This window comes from Rhinichthys klamathensis, unplaced genomic scaffold (genome assembly GCF_029890125.1).
Source record: "Rhinichthys klamathensis goyatoka isolate OS25496 unplaced genomic scaffold, OSU_Roscu_1.1 h1tg000501l_1, whole genome shotgun sequence".
Taxonomy (NCBI): Eukaryota; Metazoa; Chordata; class Actinopteri; order Cypriniformes; family Leuciscidae; genus Rhinichthys; species Rhinichthys klamathensis.
In genome coordinates, this window is record NW_026606982.1 from 1660724 (window position 1) to 1679971 (window position 19248).

At 36.3% G+C, this 19248-nt stretch overlaps 2 protein-coding genes across 2 annotated transcripts in view; one reads left to right on the forward strand and one right to left on the reverse strand.

The window, feature by feature from the left end:
• myo1ca (myosin Ic, paralog a) overlaps window positions 1–7924 on the forward strand; it is a 33545-nt gene extending 25621 nt beyond the window's left edge. Inside the window, exons 19-32 of the mRNA XM_056237831.1 lie at window positions 1325–1442; window positions 1522–1635; window positions 2257–2333; window positions 2482–2550; window positions 2638–2722; window positions 2845–3004; window positions 3622–3705; window positions 3790–3883; window positions 3982–4040; window positions 5784–5919; window positions 6156–6226; window positions 6319–6416; window positions 7381–7480; window positions 7745–7924. Coding sequence (XP_056093806.1) covers window positions 1325–1442; window positions 1522–1635; window positions 2257–2333; window positions 2482–2550; window positions 2638–2722; window positions 2845–3004; window positions 3622–3705; window positions 3790–3883; window positions 3982–4040; window positions 5784–5919; window positions 6156–6226; window positions 6319–6416; window positions 7381–7480; window positions 7745–7765 — 1286 coding nt within the window. The 3' untranslated portion in view covers window positions 7766–7924. The remainder of the gene's footprint in view (window positions 1–1324; window positions 1443–1521; window positions 1636–2256; window positions 2334–2481; window positions 2551–2637; window positions 2723–2844; window positions 3005–3621; window positions 3706–3789; window positions 3884–3981; window positions 4041–5783; window positions 5920–6155; window positions 6227–6318; window positions 6417–7380; window positions 7481–7744) is intronic.
• Window positions 7925–8970: 1046 nt separating this feature from the next.
• LOC130072642 (uncharacterized) lies at window positions 8971–11423 on the reverse strand. Its single transcript, XM_056237835.1, has 5 exons — window positions 11411–11423; window positions 10714–10875; window positions 10460–10570; window positions 10162–10377; window positions 8971–9599 (listed from the first exon to the last, which is right to left on the reverse strand). Exons 2-5 carry the CDS (start codon window positions 10873–10875, stop codon window positions 9186–9188), a joined length of 903 nt encoding a protein of 300 aa, XP_056093810.1. The 5' UTR covers window positions 11411–11423; the 3' UTR covers window positions 8971–9185.
• Between the last annotated feature and the right edge of the window lie 7825 nt (window positions 11424–19248).

A 19248-nucleotide genomic window follows, 5' to 3' on the forward strand; every position in this document is an offset into this window, starting at 1 on the left:
TTCATTTTCATTTTCTGATCGGCTGACAATCTTCATCAGTTTTTGTCGTTTGTGCAGCGGCTGCGGTTCTACAGGAATGTAGCAAATTTATGTTGTAATGATAATCAAACAAAACTCTTGACTTTAAATAAGTAAACAGATATAAACAGTTACCTATTTAAGCATCAAGGTGGGAAAATATAAACGTAGGACAACATCGGTTAACAACATCTATGCTACATTGAGATTCGATCTCGGGTCTGTTGAAGCTCCTCGAAGCTCGTGTCGTTGCGTTGATCACTGAGCTATCGTCTGTACGCTGTTAAAGTTGTAAAGCCTCGTTCATGTAGCCTAAATGTTTTTATTGCAATGTTTTATGTTGAAATGTTTTCATTATTTATTCAATTACATTTCAGTAGCCTAATTTCAGTATTGTGATTATGAATTATTTTAACTACGTTTCACTTGTTGAATTCTTCTGCTACCAGCTTTCAATCGCTCTGAATCAGCGCGGTGCGGCAGCAGATTACGCATTAGAGAGAATAAACCGGAATAAACGAACACTTTTCAGAGTCTATGATTGTAGCGCCTCTTAGCGGTAAAAGGCAGCAAATACACCACACATTTTACCGCCGCGGTGGAACAGCTGATGTGGGCGTTGTCATGGCTTGCCTCGACATTTGCGTTTTGCCTGTGTGACAAGTAATCGCGGAGTTACAGTTAATCTTAGGACGCGTTTCAGAATGGACTTCACTGACAGAGAGAACGCAAAACTCGCATCATGTTTGTTTTTCTTTATTTGGTGAAAAGCACAACACTTTGTTTTTATTGTGAGTATCCACAAAAAAAATAGAAACTTAACAGGATCTAATGATGTACAACACTTATATGTAAGATCAAAATTAACAGAGTAATTTGAGTCTCTTTTGCACTGATAAGGAAAAAAGTGAGCTGGTATCGCCGGCGAGACCGCCGACCCCAGAGAGTTAAACGACGTACTGCTATTATCACTTAGGGTGTACTCACTTTTGTTGCCAGCTATTTTGACAATAATGGCTGTATGTTGAGTTATTTTCAGAGGACAGTAAATATAAACTACTATACAAGCAGCACATTGACTACTCTAAAATATATCCAAGTTTCATTTCTATAGTATTGTCCCTTGAGAAGATATCCTAAAATGTTTGCTGAAATGTGAGGGGTGTACTCACTTTTGTGAGATACTGTATATGTAGACCAATAAATCACCCACACAAATGATTATGCTTATATTTCCATGTTTTGATATTATTGTCATTGTGTGTACTGTTTCCCATCCTTCGTCTGCTATCCCCTGTTTCTTCAGGTAGATTTGATGAGGTTTTGGTCAGGCATCAGGTGAAGTATTTGGGGTTGATGGAGAATCTGAGAGTAAGGAGAGCTGGATTTGCCTACAGACGAAACTATGAGGCATTCTTAGAGAGGTCAGTCTCTCAGAAACACTAATTTTCTTACAACCAAATGGCCAGGTTCCTTTACTTTGTTTTGTACTTTCTTGCACAGGTATAAGTCTCTGTGTCCAGACACCTGGCCAAACTGGCATGGGAAACTCCCAGAGGGGGTCGACATTCTGGTCAAACACCTCAACTACAAACCTGAAGAATACAAACTGGGCAGGTGAGAGGCGAGAAAAGAACAGACATACACGCTACCGTTTGGGGTCAGTGAGATTTTTTTTTTTTTTTTGAAAGAAGTCTCTTATTCTCACCAAGGCCGAATTTGTTTGTTCAAAAACACAGTAAAACCGCAATATTGGTAAATATTATTACAATTAAAAAGATAAATAATTTAAATATATTTTAAAATGTCATTTATTCCTGGGATGACAAATCTGAATTTTCAGCATCATTACTCCAGTCTTAAGTGTCACATGACCCTTCAGAAATCATTCTAATTTGCTGATTTGGTGCTCAAGACAATTTCTTATTATCAATGTTGAAAACAGTTGCATTGATTAATATTTTTCTGGATAGCGTGATGGATTTTTTTTCTTCAGGATTTAATGAATAGAATTTAGAACTTAGAAGAACAGCATTTATTTGAAATAAAGATCTTTTGTAATCAATTTAATGTGTCGTTTTTTTTTTTGGTCCAGAAACCCTGAAAATATTGACAAACACAAAAAAAACTACAGAGTTGCTGGAGGTTTTCCTTTACTGGCTCTGGGACAGCAGTGGAAGAGCTGGGGTGATAATAATCGATAATTCAAAAATTTATCTTAATTTGCTTTCTATTTAGGTCCAAAATCTTTATCCGCTTCCCAAGGACCCTGTTTGTGACTGAGGATGCACTTCAGGCTCAGAAACAAACCATCGGTAAGACTGTGATGATAATGATGTTCCTTTACTGTAAGCGCCTATTTGTAGTTGTGATCATTTGCTCTTTTTTAAACCTCTTTTTTGATGTGTTATTATTTATATATCTTTTAAAAGTACAATAAAAAAACGGCATTGTTTTTTTTAGCCGTCACTCTCCAGACGTCTTGGCGGGGCTACAGGGAGCGAGCCAAGTACCACCGGATCCGACATGCAGGTAACCTTGACAAATAGACTGGGCTAAGACAGACATGGATATCAAGGGAAGGCAACAGCCAATCTGTTTGTCTGTTTCATCTTGCAGTAATTGTTATCCAGTCATGGTGGAGAGGGGTCAAAGGCCGCAGGAAAGCCAGGCATCGTAGACAAGCAGCTGACACTATACGCAAGTATGAGAGTATTTGTATTATGTGAATGAATGACATTGATCATTGTATTGATTTTGTCATAGATTTTTTTTCCTCGTTAGTCCATCAATGTTTTCTTCTTTATGTCTTTCTGCGCTCCACAGGTTTGTCAAAGGCTTCATCCTGCGCAATGAGCCCCGTTGCCCTGAAAATGAGTACTTCCTGGATCATGTGCGATTCTCCTTCTTGATGAAAGTGAAACGGAATCTGCCAAAAGGTGTTCTTGACAAGAGCTGGCCAAGACCACCGCCCTCACTAACTGAGGTATGATACAACTATGATGGGTATTATAATAATTTGAGCCATTGAGCTTTGTTTGATCAGACCAACTGGAGAATGAAGAAATCTGTGTTTTGAGGATGTACAGTCATGACTACACTACTGTTCAGAATTAGGTTTAATTTTATTTAGGAAGGGCGTATTAAATAGATAAAAAGTGACAGTAAAGACATTTATAATGTTATAAAAGTTTCCATTTCAAATAAATGCTGTTCTTTTCATCAACTTTCTAATCATCAATGAATGTTGAAAAAATGTATGATGGCAGCACAACTGTACATCTTTTACCAACATTAATAATAATAATAATAGGAAATGTTGTTTGAGCAGCAAATCAGAATATTAGAATGATTTCTAAAGGATCATGTGACTTTGAAGACTGGAGTTGACTGCTGAAAATTCAGCTTTGCCATCACAGAAATAAATTACATTTTAAAATATATATAAAATAGAAAAGTTATTTTAAATTGTAGTACTATTTCACAACTGTATTTTTTATTGAATAAGTGCGCATAAGGGATTTCTCTCAAAAACCTAAAAAAATCTTTCAGACCCCAAACTTTTGAATGGTAATGTATGTAAAACTTTGTTTTCCCCTGCAGACATCTGAGCACCTTCACCGAATATGCGTACGAAACCTGGTCAATGACTATTGCAGGAGAATCCAGCCAGAGTGGAAGAAGCAGGTACAGCATTAATGCAAGAGCAAATCTGCACACAAACACACACATACATGGATAAACATAACTCTCTTTTTTCGCTGTCTGCAGTTGGAACAGAAGGTTGTAGCCAGTGCGATCTTTAGTGGTCAGAAGGATTGCTACCCTCGAAGTGTTCCCAAACTCTTTGTAGCCACCAGGCTAGGTAATATTTACACGCATGAAAAAACATCTATGCCAAAAAACACACATACAAACACAAACAAAATACAGATAGTCAGTGACACATTTTTCTTACCACAGAGACCGAAGATATCAATCTCAAAGGACTGCAAACTCTTGGGAATGACAACAAGGTGAAGGTAAATGTGTTTGTATGCTTTTGTATGGGGAAAAAATGCAGAATGTTTGTGTGTATTTCATATAAATGTATTATGCAGTGACTATTAAAACATAGCGAAGTTCACCCACTGGGGAATTTTTGGATGCTTATTTGTTTGGTAATTGGGTTCCATTGTAGTATTCATTAAACTCCACGTTGAATAGGTTGAGTTCAAGGTTCGTATATCCATTTCAAATGTTACAGTATTTGAAATAAACTGATGAAAAATACAATATAAACAGCAAAGCAATTTTAAACTGTAAATGAAAAGAGGACAACTTAAAAAAGATCAAATAAGATAAAGAAGACTTTGTGCTCCTATTGAACACGTGACTTTGTCCTGTTGTTTCCCCTGTAGAGGGCGCACACAGACTCCAGAAAACAAACATTAGACAATGGCTGCGTCCGAAATCGCATACTGAGTAGGTACTTAATATCAACATGTTCTTACTTAGCGAGTGCTAAAAGAGAACGTACTAAATAACCTGAATGCGTGTAGTATGAATGCGATCCGGACATTCATCTGCCATGTTGACTTTATCCTCTGACCTACAACATAATAACAAGCGCAACAACTTAAAAGGAATGAGTGACATGTACTAACTCGACAACCCTACCTAGTACGGTTTTCCTCAGCATTTGCAATGTCTGCACAAAGGAGGAATGCATGAAGCTCAGTAGAGCAAGCCTTTGGCATGCTGAAAACACGCTGGTGATCTATTTTCTTCAAGGCCTGAGGTTGTTGCATGCTGCGCTGTGCTTCACAGTCTCGCTCTTCTCAATTGGGGCATTGATGAGCTAGACTCTAGTAATAAAGCTATAACAAAAATTTGTATTTAAAGTTTTAACCTGTTTAAATGTTTTACAGGTAGTCATGCTCATGGAGAGCAGGCACACGAATGTTTGCAGCCAGATTGACCCCCTACTCTTGCTTCAAGGTTGTGGGGTTCAGGGGGGCCATCCTCATGGTCTTCCTCATCCTCTAGAGGATGAGGAAGACCATGAGGATGGCCCCCCTGAACCCCACAACCTTGAAGCAAGAGTAGGGGGTCAATCTGGCTGCAACTGTGTTTACTCCAAACATTCGTGTGCCTGCTCTCCATGAGCATGACTACCTGTAAAACATTTAAACAGGTTAAAACTTTAAATACAAATTTTTGTTATAGCTTTATTACTTTTGTGGTGTAGTGGGCTAAACCACTGAACTTGGAAGCAGAAGGTTGCTGGTTCGATCTCCGCAGCCGCCACCACCACCAGTGTGTTCTTGATCAAGGCACTTGACTCCAGGTTGCTCCAGGGGGATTGTATTCAATGCAACGTGCAATGCATATTCGGACATACGATTTGTTCACCTACTGCTTTTTGCCTGCTATATAGTAGGGAAGTATGCGGTTTTGAACGCAGCCAATGTGAACAAAAATTTATAAATGGCTCCTACTGAACAGACTTACAACAAAATGATCAGTATTTATTAAAAGTTAATATTAAATAGTCATTTTTTTTACTATTGTGTTTCAGAGATTGTGGGTATTTTTTTATGTTCTGCTGTATTGTTGTGTTTTGTCATCGTGTTTATCTGCTGGCTGTACAAAACATAAAGTTACCTTGACCTTGAAAGGAGCCAGTCAATATAATTAAATTAATCTAATACTTATGTTTTTTCTTTGTTGTTGATTTTGGAGGGGTTGAGGATCTTATCGTATATTCTCCTCTTCTTTTTCAGTATGGTATAGCGGTCACTAAGTACGATAGGCATGGTTTCCGTGCACGTGTGCGGCAGCTGCTGTTGACTGCTTCATCTGCTGTGCTGGTCCAGGAAGCAAAAATCAAACAACGTATCGAATACGGCACATTGCTGGGTAATGTTACTGTAATACAGCTCTCTCTATTGTTGCCTAACAATACTGTACGACAACCAGGCTTATTAAAGTTGCATACTCCTGTTTTTCACCGTATCTAATTCTTGGGTAATCATACTCTTCCCTAGTACTCAACCCATAATTTCTCATTAGTGTCAAACTACCAGCAAACCATTAACCTCACACTGGGTAACACTTTGCAATACTATACAATATTACTTTGTATTATTTTGTAGGTATCTCTGTCAGTTCCCTCAGTGACGGATTCTTTGTTTTGCATATTCCCACCACTGACAGTAAGCAGAAGGTGAGAGAAGTCCTATCATGCTCTGCGATTGTCTTGGTCGTGCAGTTGGAGCTCTGTTGTTTCACTTTGACTTTTGGCCTTCTGTCCTCTAGGGTGACTTGGTGCTGCAATGCGATCATGTGATTGAGACAGTCACCAAGCTGGCCATCATGGCAGACAAGATACACAATGTCAACATCAGCCAGGACAGGTGTGTGTGTGTGTGTGTGTGTGTGTGTCCCCGTCCATCCGTCCGCACATTGGCAAGTCCGCACATTGGGGTGTCTTCGTGCTCTAGGGAGGCAAGGGCACCATCCCACAGGGGCACACAGCTTACTTCACTGTCAATGTGGAATTTATTTAATTTGTTAAAAGCTGCATTAATCTGTGGGCAAGAATCTGATTCAACAAGCCTTGAGCTGATGATTTTTTTTAACTATCGTTCAAATTTTTTGTCTGTAAGATTTTACTTTTTTGAAAGAAATTAATGCTTTTTACAGCAAAGTGACAGTTACGAATTTATAATGTTACAAAACATTTTAAATAAATGCTGTTATTTTGGATTTCTATTTGTCAAAGAATTCTGAAAAAATAATTTCATGGTTTCCACAAAAATATTAAGCAGATTTCAATATTGGTAATAATTATAATAACAATAAATGTTTCTTGAGCAGCAAATCAGCATATTAGAATGATTTCCGAAGGATCATGTGACACTGAAGAATAGAGTTAGTTAATGATGCTGAAAATTCAGATTTATCATCACAGGATCAAAGATACAGTAGGTCAGGGCCCTCGAGGTCAACTCTCCTGTGGAGTTTAGCTCCAATCTTGATCAAACTCACCTGCCTATAACTTTCTAGTAACTCTGAAGACCTTGATTAGCTTGTTCAGTTGTGTTTGATCAGGGTTGGAGCAAAACTAGCCCTCGAGATCCACTTTCCTGCAGAGTTGAGAAGCCCTGCACTACTATATCTTTGATAAAATAAATGCAACCTTGGTGACCTTAAAAGACTTCTTACAAAAACATTTACAGAACTAAGACTTTTGAACAGCAGTGTATACATTTTTATCTTTGTTTCGTCATTGTTGTTATTGTATTTAAGTTTAGTTTATAGCAAGTATATGTATATGCACATTTACACTTTTCCAACTGAGTATGCTTTACTCTCCAGTATCAGGTTTGCCATAGCAAAGGGAAAGGAGGGAGTTCTAGACTTCACTAGTGGATCAGACCTGCTAGTGGTGAAGACCAAGAATGGACACCTGTCTGTGGTGAGACACACACACACACACACACACACACACACACACACACACACACACACACACTTATGATTAGGAAATACAAGGCTAAAGAATAAAATGGTTTTAGTTTGAAGGGTATAGAGACAACAAAGTTTATTAGAGTTTGCTTTAAAAAGAAAAAAGAAAAAAAAGAAAGGTGATCGTATTTCAGAGAGGTGAACATGATGTTTTATTTAACAAAGTTTAATTTGTTTAACATGCTGTTTGCAATAACTGCATTTTCTTTTCTAGACCACCCCACGAATCTCATGAACAGCCAATGACAGCTGACCAGCAGTGGGCAGATCATTTCACAGCAGTGCTTTAGCCAATCACTACACAGAGCCAGACTACACTTTTTTTAAAATTCATTTTAGTCTCACTCCAAAAGCACATATTAGCAAGTGTATACTAAATGGCATTTTTAATCACTTTTTTGAATACTGATTTTAGATTACATTTAATTACGATTTTGTGGGTTAATTGATGACTTAATTGTATAATTTCTCTCATCTAATCAATCAAATGAATATATTTCAATTTTGTTAGTAATTCAAGCTTAACTAAAAAGATATACTACAGATACGTATACAGATATGTATATAAGATATATACTAGTATTTTTGAGAATTTCTCATTAACTACATAATCTTTCCAAATGTAATAAAAGTCATTTACAAATAACACTACTACCTATCAGTGGAGACATTATATAACTCAATTATTGTTAAATCATTTGAAAAAATGTATTAATGCAATGGCTTATGGGTAACATATTATCTTTGGTTTGCTCTGTTATCTTTTCTAACACTTCAGACAGATGCCAAAAAACGGCTTTTTCAGCCAGTGTCACAACATGCCTTAATTTAGGTTGCACCAAGTGTTCAGTATGACTTCACATACCATCTGTTGTATGGAAAAAACGTCACATAAATACACATGCAATAGAAGTGCTTCACAGTCATTTTATTCAGTACACATGATTGTACAAAACATGTTTCAATTTTGCACTTATTTATGAACAATAAATATTGTATAAAAAAGGTTTTGCACACATTTCACATAAATAAAATAAATAACTTAATAAATAAGACAAGGTGGAAAGTACAGGGGAATGAAAAAGAAAAGCGGATGTAACGTTAATATCTTTCTGACCTTTGAGTTGCTGATTATCAGTGAAGGAGGGAAGTGGGGTGTTTGGGGAATTTTGATTTTCTTGAATTGCTGACTATCCTTTTTTGTTTCAGTCTAATATAAACCAAACATGTACTGATTTTTTTAATGTGCTTGTTTAAATGATGCTGGCATTGTGTTAATACAAATAACACAATAATTGTATTATCTAAAAATACTTGCTTGTCAAATAATACTGCTTAGGCAATCTCATGATAACCTACACTAGCTGCCTGTTCATGTACTTACTCCCCTGACTTATCCCATACAATACTCATTAAATATAAAATACTGAAATTTATCTGTCTAGTCTTTTGTAAACAAACGGTAAATAATAAATTATTCTCATAAAAAAAACAGTTAATGAGCAAGGTAAACAGCAACTATGACATGAAGTTCTTTAGGGATATGAATGTTAGTGTATTCAATTATGCATTTCCTTGGTTGTGTTTTATAATTTAATTCCGTGTTTGTCCAATACTTGGTTTTTCTTTTTTAAAGGTTTTTCTTGATGTGTTTTTCAGTATTTGGCTTGGAGCACAGTGTAATCTCGTGCCAATCTGCTCAAGAACCGTTCTAGATCTCTCAGTATCATGAACCCTCTCATATGTTGAATCCAAAGTGACTCCCCTGCTGTTGTGGTCTGCTGGGTCGAGGTGAGCGTCGATGCCCGGGTGGTGGGTTGCAGGAGGCTAACAGTGGTCTTCTCCATTGCTGAAGTCAATCTTCTGTCGGCAGAGTTAAAGGTCTGAGATGATTGTACGGTGAAGTGTGCGGAGCTCCTAGGGTTAACAGTGGGTCTTGGGCTCTGGAGCTTTCTGGTGCTGTCTGTGGAATGATGCATGCTGGGAAACGGACTGGACAATGAAGTGGAGTGTAGGGGATGGAGAAGTGGAGATTTTGTGGATGCAGACAACCGTGCAATACTCTTCAACTGCAGATAGAGAGAGAGAGAGAGAGAGAGAGAAAAAACAAGAGTCTTAAACTGTCAGCCTGTTGTTTTGTCCCAAAAGGCTAGATTTCTTTGGTAACACTATAATAACTCAGTCGTTTTGGCAAACAGTATAACCTTATAAACTCTTAACAGATCATTAATGTTAGAAATAAAGATTTACATTTTTTTGGGATTTAGAATATTGCAATATTATGTAATATTCTAATGTAATATTATTTAAAGTCTCAAAGTAACCTTGAATCAAGATTTGGACTGTATAAGGTCAACCAGTTAGAAAATGATTACATGGAGATCAAGAGGCAGACCAGACAAATATGACTAAAACAGTCATTATTGTTACTATTCTTAGATTTAAATATATCACAAATATTTTCTATATACCCTATAAAAATCCCCTTGGGATTTTCATAAATATTCTGGTAAGAGCCCCTATGTTTTGCAACTTTAACGGGGGCATGACGAGTTAATCATCAGAGTTGTGAAATGATGATGTGTCTATGGCTGGGACGTTGTTGCGTATCTAACAAGTCTGCACTTGTACCTGTGAGTTGACTTGTCTCATTAGATCCCGCAGATCTATTTGCAGACCGACAAAACTTTGGCACAAGGTGGGCTGTGGCCTTCCTCGTTTGTCTCTTCGCTGCTCTCTTTTTTCTTTCGTCGCATCTCTTTCTCTCTCAAGCTGCTGCCGTTGACTTTCCAGTTGAGTCCAGAAAGTTTGGAGGTAGTGAGAGGCCAAACGCAAACGCTCAGTGTCCTGAACCAAACAAAACTGTTAAAACATATCCTCATGCAGTAAACCACCTTAAATACTACGTGATAAAGATATGCGTGCACACCTGCATGTGTAGCCAGGTCTGATAACTGACAGTCACCGTGGGTAGTGTACTCAGCTTCATTAGGCCTAGGTCTCCGTATTCAAAGAGCTCGCCTCTAAACACCTGTTGTTTCTGTCAAGAAATCACATGGTGTGGAACTTTAGATACGAACTGAATAATCTAATCAATAAAATACAATAATAAAACAATACAAATCGTAATGTTGGCGTTAATTTGTTTTGGTTACTATAGAAGATATGCATTAGTTCTCTTACGTATCGGGACAGCAGCTGTTGAACGCTGGCGCGGACAGTGCGCGTGAGGCGCAGTGAATTGGAGAAGGACAGCGCTCCTCTGTGGCCGAGAGGGGAAGCGGTATTTGTAGTCGACACCATACACATGATGATGCAAAAAAGAGTCTGACATCGCCGAAACATCTGGGAGAATGGAGAGTGAAACTGTCAGATCATTCAAAGTAGTGATACCTCGTATATTAGATAGGCTTCAATTATCTTTCACGAGACACAATACGGTTTTATCACAGTTAGCTTTTTCGCCAGCTTTTTTTCGAGATAGGCTAGTGATCATATTTCACGTAAGAAAACCTCAGTAGCCTACTGTCCTGGATATCTAAATGGATATTATGCCTAGAGTTAAGGTAGCATACTTTGAATTACATGGGCTAAACAGACCTTACATATAGCCCTATTAGATATCAATAAAAACACAAAAATATTTTCAGTCTATGCTGTCATGTTGCTGTCAAACGCGTTTATACCAGTTGCCTACCCAATATTGATGATTAACCATCGATAGTGATCAATATCAACTGCATTAAAGCGTCTTATTTTAATGAAAAACAATTTACTTTAAATCGCTTATTATCATTTTAACAATTAAAATAAATCGCCTGTTTAGTTTCTGGTAATTAGTTTCTGGTAATAAGGGAGTTAAAATGATATTGGCTCTTACCTCCGTTTAAATATATTTGAATATCAGACCTTGATTGTTCAGTCGTCGTCAGTGATTTGAGATGATGATGCACCAGAGATTTTATCTTTATATTCTCTGTAAATATCGTTTCGGTTTCGATTTTTTTTTTGTTCTTTTTTTGGGAATGCCAGTAGCCTATTTTGTTCTTCTTTTTCAGCTATACGTATTAGAACAGTTCCTGGAAGTACAGTATAGTCTTTAAGATGGTACACTATTTTAATGTATATTGTAAGCCTTAAAAGCTCGTATAGGCAGTGTATGTGTGTGTGTGTGTGTGTGTGTGTGTATACATATATACACAGATATAATGCAAAAGTGTTGGTGTTTGGGTTAGTCTTTAAGAGTTTGCAATTAGCTGTATAAAAACAATAGAAGTTATATCCTTATTTAGATTAAGCAGTGTGTGTGTGTGTGTGTGTGTGTGTGATATGTTAGTCACCCAAAGTTTGTGTGAAAGACAATCTGCTAGTTCAGATGATATCAGTTTTGGCATTTAACATTAACGTACTCCAACCAAATCATAATCTAGGTGTGAAATTGTACTTGGAGATGTTCTGCTGTCCCCTCAGGGAGATGGTGCTCAGATTGTGATTTCACCACTGTAACTCATTTCTTATTGGTTAAACTGATGGTGTTGCATTGGAATGACAGGTAAATTGACTAAACAAAAATTAAACAAATATAGAGACATTGTAAAAAAAATGAATCTTCATGTACTAATAATTACATGAATTATTTGATTGTGTTTTCACATTGAATTTATATTTTAAAAATGCCTGCATCTGTAATTAATTTAATTACATCTATAATTGCACTGTTGACTCTTGTCTTACCACCTATAAACCTAACCATACCACTAAACCTGTCCCTGCATGACTCGAATCCCACCTCAGTAGCAGCAACAGTGATTTTTCAAAACACACAATAAGTAGCCTACATTTAAAAAAAATTTGATGCATGTAGTAAAGACACCAATAAAGTGTGACCCTAAATTAGGATGTATAGATGCAATTGAAGTTAATAATATATACAAAATTATTTTTCAAAGCATCAGTTTAAAGATGTTGAATTTTAATTTAGTATATATTCAAAACAAATTACACTGATACGCTCTCAAAATAGACTTGTATATCTCACATCAGGGAGTGATTTCAAACATGTAGCAGAAAATGGTCCAGCTAACGTGAAAATTAAAAAATAAGCATGCATAAATGTGTGGGTTGTTGTTACATAAAATGATATTTTACAGTTCATGGAAACTCACAGTCCCTGTGGGGAAGACCCTCCCACGCTCTCTGTCTCTTTCTGATGTTACTCAACTGTTGTTTTCCACATGAGAATGACATTTCTGTTTTGCCCCATGACCAGCTGGGCCGTACATTCACAAAAAGTACCTTCTTAAGGAGACCACAATATCTTTATTAAAAAACCCACCCAAACATCATGGTTTCACATGCATTGCACCCTTATATTACCTGTACATATCTGCAGTATAGCACATCTTTTTTCTCCCAATTTTTCTCTTCTTTTTTGTCTTTTATAATAATAGCACTTTAGAACTGATTTATCTGATTTTGTAATTTGTCTGTAATTAAAATGTTGTGCACATTTATAAGCCTTATGTACTCTATATATGCTATAAAAATGAATGAAATCATTAGATTATTAATAAACCTCTGAAAAGTAAGTTTCTTCAGCAATGTAGATGTTTTTTGTTTTTTTTAACAATTCTTCAAAAAAAAATTGATCTGCATGCAAATCAGAAAACAGTAGGTAAACAGGTACAATTCAGTCTTAGCACATGCATCACATTTTGTTTTGAGGAACAACTGAATTTAACTATTTAATATAAAAAAAACAGCAGTTTTAAAAGAAAATCCTCTGGGCTGTTCTTGTACATCCCCTGTGTTTATTAAATTTACTTTCTTTCAGTCTGTCTAAGCTGGGATATCCTAATACTACAAAACCTTTTTTTCGTTCTCTCTCTTTTTTGAGGGAATATCCATTCTAACGACACAAAGCGATTTCATTTTTTCATTTGCTGTGAAGACATAGAGTGTTAGACATGCATCATGGTGTCACTGGATGTTTAGGTAATCACATGACCATCGTTTAACAGAAGATGCCACACATTCTGACCACTGCTGTTATGTAAGGTGACATATATAGATTACAGTGAGTGTGTGAGTAGAAATGCTGAGGTTTATGTGGTGATGCAAATCCGCAGTTGCACCACATGAGCGTATCACTTCATGTTTTTCTTCATTAGCATTAGTTTTGGGTTGAGCAACACTTCCTTTCTCTAGTGCTCTCTCTCTCTCTCTCTCTCTCTCTCTCTCTCTCTCTGTCTCTCTCTCTCTCTCTCTCTCTCTCTATCTCTCTCTCTATCTCTATCTATCTCTATCTCTATCTCTATCTCTATCTCTCTATCTCTCTATCTCTCTATCTCTCTATCTCTCTATCTCTCTATCTCTCTATCTCTCTATCTCTCTATCTCTCTATCTCTCTCTCTATCTCTCTCTCTATCTCTCTCTCTCTCTCTCTCTCTCTCTCTCTCTCTCTCTCTCTCTCTCTCTCTCTCTCTCTCTCTCTCTCTCTCTCTCTCTCTCTCTCTCTCTCTCTCTCTCTCTCTCTCTCTCTCTCTCTCACACACACTCCGTCACTCTTCTCTCTGTCATTCACTCTCTCTCAAGTGATGTTGTCTGAGACAAAGACTGGAAGGTCCATACAGTACATATCTTTACATGATTATAGAGATAATTATACGTTACCTAGGCTACTTGATTTAAAATACATTTTCATATTTTGTTTTTATTATATAGTTAGCAAATAAATACTTTGCAATAAGGTTTCATTAGTTAACTACATTTCTACAGCATGTATTATTCTTAGCTAATGTTAATCTCAACATTTACTACAACATTAAGGCCCGATTTCACAAACAGGGCTAAGATTAAAGGTGCTATATGTATTTTTTAGCGGCCTCTATCGGTGATCTTTCAGATTGCAACCAATTTTTACAAGAGCGCTCGTGCTCTTGCGCGTGCTCGAACACAAGAGCGAGCACTCATGGCCACACTGAGACTTTCAACACACCGGAGAAACATGCTGGAAACTCATGTAAACTCCCACTGCAACGTTACAATAATAGGCTACTTTTATCAGCTTGACGTTGAACTAATGCTCCATGCTCGCACCAGATAACGTTACATTGACTGCATTTAGCCGTCAATGGTGTTTCACTAACTATTCGTGTATCTTTCACAATCAGCAATGTCAACATAGGTGAATGTATAATATGATAACGAAAACGGTTAGTGAACTAGACTGAACAATTTCAGTGTAACAGTAAGATCGTAGGAAGTAACATTACTGTACTGAACGTGTCTGGAAATGTGTATTATAAACAATACGATAGTAGTTGGATGAGTGACAGTAGATCTAGTACATAAAATAAAAGTTACATCCTAAAGCACCCACTTTTTATTATCCTGGAACAGTCTTTTGTGTTCATTTCATGTCTCATATATGTTGTAGTTTACCTTGCTATTTCATTACAGTTTACCATTATTTCAGCATATCTGAAAACTTGTAATTTATCACAATAAAAATAGCGGAGGTCTCTCCATAATTCAAACGCTCTGCCGATGTTGAAACTGTGGCACTGACATTATTTAAGATATGTCAGTGCAAGTTGCTTTCAGTTAAAACAGCTCAAACATGCAAGGCTTAAGCCTTGTCTGAGAAACTGGGGGTATTAAAATCAAAACGTGTATCTGTTAACATTGGTTAATGCATTGTAAACTATAACATGATTTGAAACGTTTTAGTAACTCACAACAAAGGTCACTAACAAAGATTAATAAATATAAAAAATATATTGCTTCTTGTTTGTTCATGTTTTAATATGGTTTCAGACTTTTGAAAGCCAATGTGTAGATGTACTATAGCACTGGTACTTTTCTCAGTTTGGCCTTATGCCTCCTCTACGGAAGTCTCGCAAACACTATCGTCACACACGTTTCTTCCTGGTAATCCCTTGAGTGATCCTCTGTGGAGGGGGCAAGAACAGAGAAGTATAGGGCAGAAACCACAAGGGTGGAGGCGGAGCAAAGCGGTGATGTACATTTTGTCATTTCTTGTTGCACAGTGATGACTCGTGGGAAGGGGTAGTTCTCAACTCACAGACACCCACACAGATTTCACTGGGGGTCACGATGTCTACGGGCACTTAGGACTCAAATGACTGTTCATGCATGAATAGGTCATTCAGAACATACACATGTTATACTCACACATTTAATATTTTAAGTGGATTTAATGCGGGCGAAGCTATACGTTTGCATAGCATCTTACAATATAAACAACATGAGACATAAACACACTTTGACTTCAACTTCCCTCCTGATATGTTTCCGGTAGTTCTTCCTCATTTCTTTTTTCCAGTAGTGTCTCTACTTCTGTCTGACTCATCCAATACTGTATATTAGTTTTCCTTATGACACATCAGTTTTATTACATTTCTCAGCTAAAACCTGTGGTCTCACTTCTCTCTCTTTCTCTTTCTCTCTCAATTTCTTTCACCCCTTTTTTCTGTCTCAACTTCTCTTTCCCTTATCCTCATTTCTCTGGATGTTTTAAACTGCATCTTTGCCAAGTTGGGTTGTCAGGACATTCGATCCAGTGCTGTAACCCAATACTTAACCAAGTGACAGTATGCCATTATGTTTTTTTTTTTGTCAAGTGCACTAAATGAGTTTAATGGCCATCAAATGAGATCAGTCAGTATATATTCTGGTTCCTGGTATCTTCTTTTGTCTGGTATCACAATGTCTGGTATTCTCCTTGTCTCTGAAAGTGAACTAAAAAGACACTCAAAATTCAGGGATTACATTAAACACAGTCAGACAAACTCTCTGATATCATGTGTAGTTATTAATAATACTAACTACTACTAATAATAATACTATTAATAATATTAGTTAACATTTTATTGGTTGAGTGACAGTATTGTCAAGAAAAAAAAAAACATCTCCACAACTAAAAAAATTAATGTAAAGTTAACAGGTTGCTTTTAATTTGTGAGTTCACTGAAATTCAAAATTTGAGTTAATACAATGAAGGAGATTGGTTTAATAAATAGAAACTCAATATGTTATGTTATCTGAACCACATTAATTATCTATAAGTTGATTTGACAAAAGAAAAATATTGCGATAAAAAATTATATATATATAGAGAGAGAGTGCAAATAACAATACTTGATCCTGTGTAATCCTTGATCTGATACTGGATTCCTAAAGGTGATCCCAGATCCCAAAACTGCTAAACATGCCTTAGCTGAACTATGTTGTTGATAAGCACCTTCAGTCCCAGAGAAAAGTGCCCTGCTCAGTGCCTGGTAGCCTGATAAATGAGGCCGAAACCCCTTGAGTCTCTCTCCAGTCTGCACACATTTAGAAGTCGGTCATTGGAAAAGGGGCTGTTGCTTTCAAATGATCCACAAGATGGCAATGAGATCCTAAAGCTATATTGCTGATATTAGAATATTAAAGCCCTCCTCTTATATGTTTTTGGCCTGATTCTCCATGGGCCAGCAGACCTCTTGCTAGAGCTTTTACATTCATTCACTTTAATATCAAGATGCATATACAGTATATTTCTACAATTAGTGTTGCAAAAAAGAGACACACTTATTCTTAACCAAAGTTACAGGAAAAACATTCCTGAAAACAATTATTTCCAATTTTCGGGTTAAGCTGAAGTACCTCAGATGCATTCAAGGACAAATTGTTATTAAAAATAGGATACTTTTTAAAAACATTTAGTTGTTTCTATGAATAAAGTTATATTATACACTGTAAAAAAATATTTTCAGTATTTATCACAACATTTTTTTTCTTTTGTCAAATCAACTTAGATAATTAATGTGGTTCAGATAACATACAATGAAGGAGACTGGTTTAATCAACAGAAACTCAAAATAGTATTAACTCAAATGTTTAATTTCAATGAACTCAAAATTGTAAGGCAACCAGGTAACTTACTTTTTTAAGTTAAACCAACAATATTTTTTTTTACAGTGTAATAATGAAATATTGATGTGTGGAAAATGTTCTGAGCATGGTGGTACATCTCTCATTTAGCTTTGCCTTTAAAATGTGATTTTGATTTTCCTTCTGGTTTGATGTTCCCTTTTGCCTAGAAAACAAGACTGCATCAAGCAGGGAAAGCAAATAAACAAAATGTCACCAAGTATCCCGCATTGACTCCAGCAGAACAGAGCTCACAAAGGTGAACATCTGGGCTCACCAAAGATAGATGGTCAACTCCTCTTTTGGTATTCATTACATATATTATGCTTTCATCTTAAATTCATAAATGCACTTGCTTTAAGGCTTTAGCATTTATACAAGCCAGTTTAAATAACAACATGGTTTTTGTACATAATTTACAGTTACACAGGCAATGTTTGTACCAAACAGGAATTGGAACTGTACTTAGTCTGACTCTTGCAATCTGAGTAAGAAAAGCGCCTAATGTGTTTTTTGAAAGATCCAGATTACACAACATGCATCAGCTAGTATACGCGAAGCAGTTCTTTAAAACGGATTTCAGAACACTTTTCCACACCCAGATCTTTACCACCTAAAAGCAAATTTCAGAAACATTTCCTGACAATCCCTGTCATAAAACAGCAGTAGTGAAAGTGGCCTGCAAACATTTATATGGGGATTTCTTGTGTCCTCTTTACAAGAAAACAGAATCAATTATATTAAAAACTCTTTTTAATTTCTAGATATGCAGTTGAGTTTGTGCATGTCTCAGGTGTGAAGATTCAACAACAGCTGAATTTAACATTTGAGTCTTGTCTTTACCTTGTGTGACCACCAATTGTACAGAAATATGTTAAATTGCATGGGTGATCAACCGACCAGAATGTTTCTGTTTCATTAATAAATAATTAACAAACGTTATAGAATTCTTAATGGATCATTAGTTAATATTCAAATAGATACAAAAATGAGATAATGTGATAATGTTTAACTTATGATTAACAGATCTTTATTTATGTAAATTAAAATTACAAACTGTTTGCAGGCTTTCTTGTGAGCCAGCTTCAGAAGAGCCTTCTGGGACGACGGCCATGCAAACCGACTTGTTGCAGTGTGCGGCAGGGGGCAGATTTGAGAAGTTGCAAGTGCCAAATTGAGCTTGTATTGCGAATGTGAATGTACGAATAAATGCAAATATATATTACATGTTTGTGACTGTCATTGTATTTTTGTGAATGGCATTTTACACATGTGTGACTACTTGTCTGCAGCTTCAAATTTTTATTTTCAGATTTTTATTTTACAGGTTTTCACATTGGAGCTGTGAGTGTAAATGTTCACATACAAGTACGAATATATATTGTACAAGTTCTCAAATTCACATCTACGTGCTCTCGAGTTTTGCTACTCTTTTACCTTCATATATTTCTAGCTATGTGAATATTAACTATCTGTTAAGCATTGCATAATGTTTGTTATGATTTATAAATTAAAGTTATAATAAAGTGTTACCAATGTTTCCTTCACATTTATTCAGAAATTACAGCTAGACAAAAAAACATTTTTAATGAAGAACCAACATGTTAGTAAGGAGTGAGTATGGAGTCTTTGTAAGCTCTGTCATTAAATTCAGTCTTTTCCTTCAGTAAATATTTTCATTTCTTTATTTCCAGAGTTGGTCACGTTCTTCCACATTTTTACTTATTTTACATATTTGCATACTTACAATGTGTAAATGTGCGGATCGTACATATTTTACGA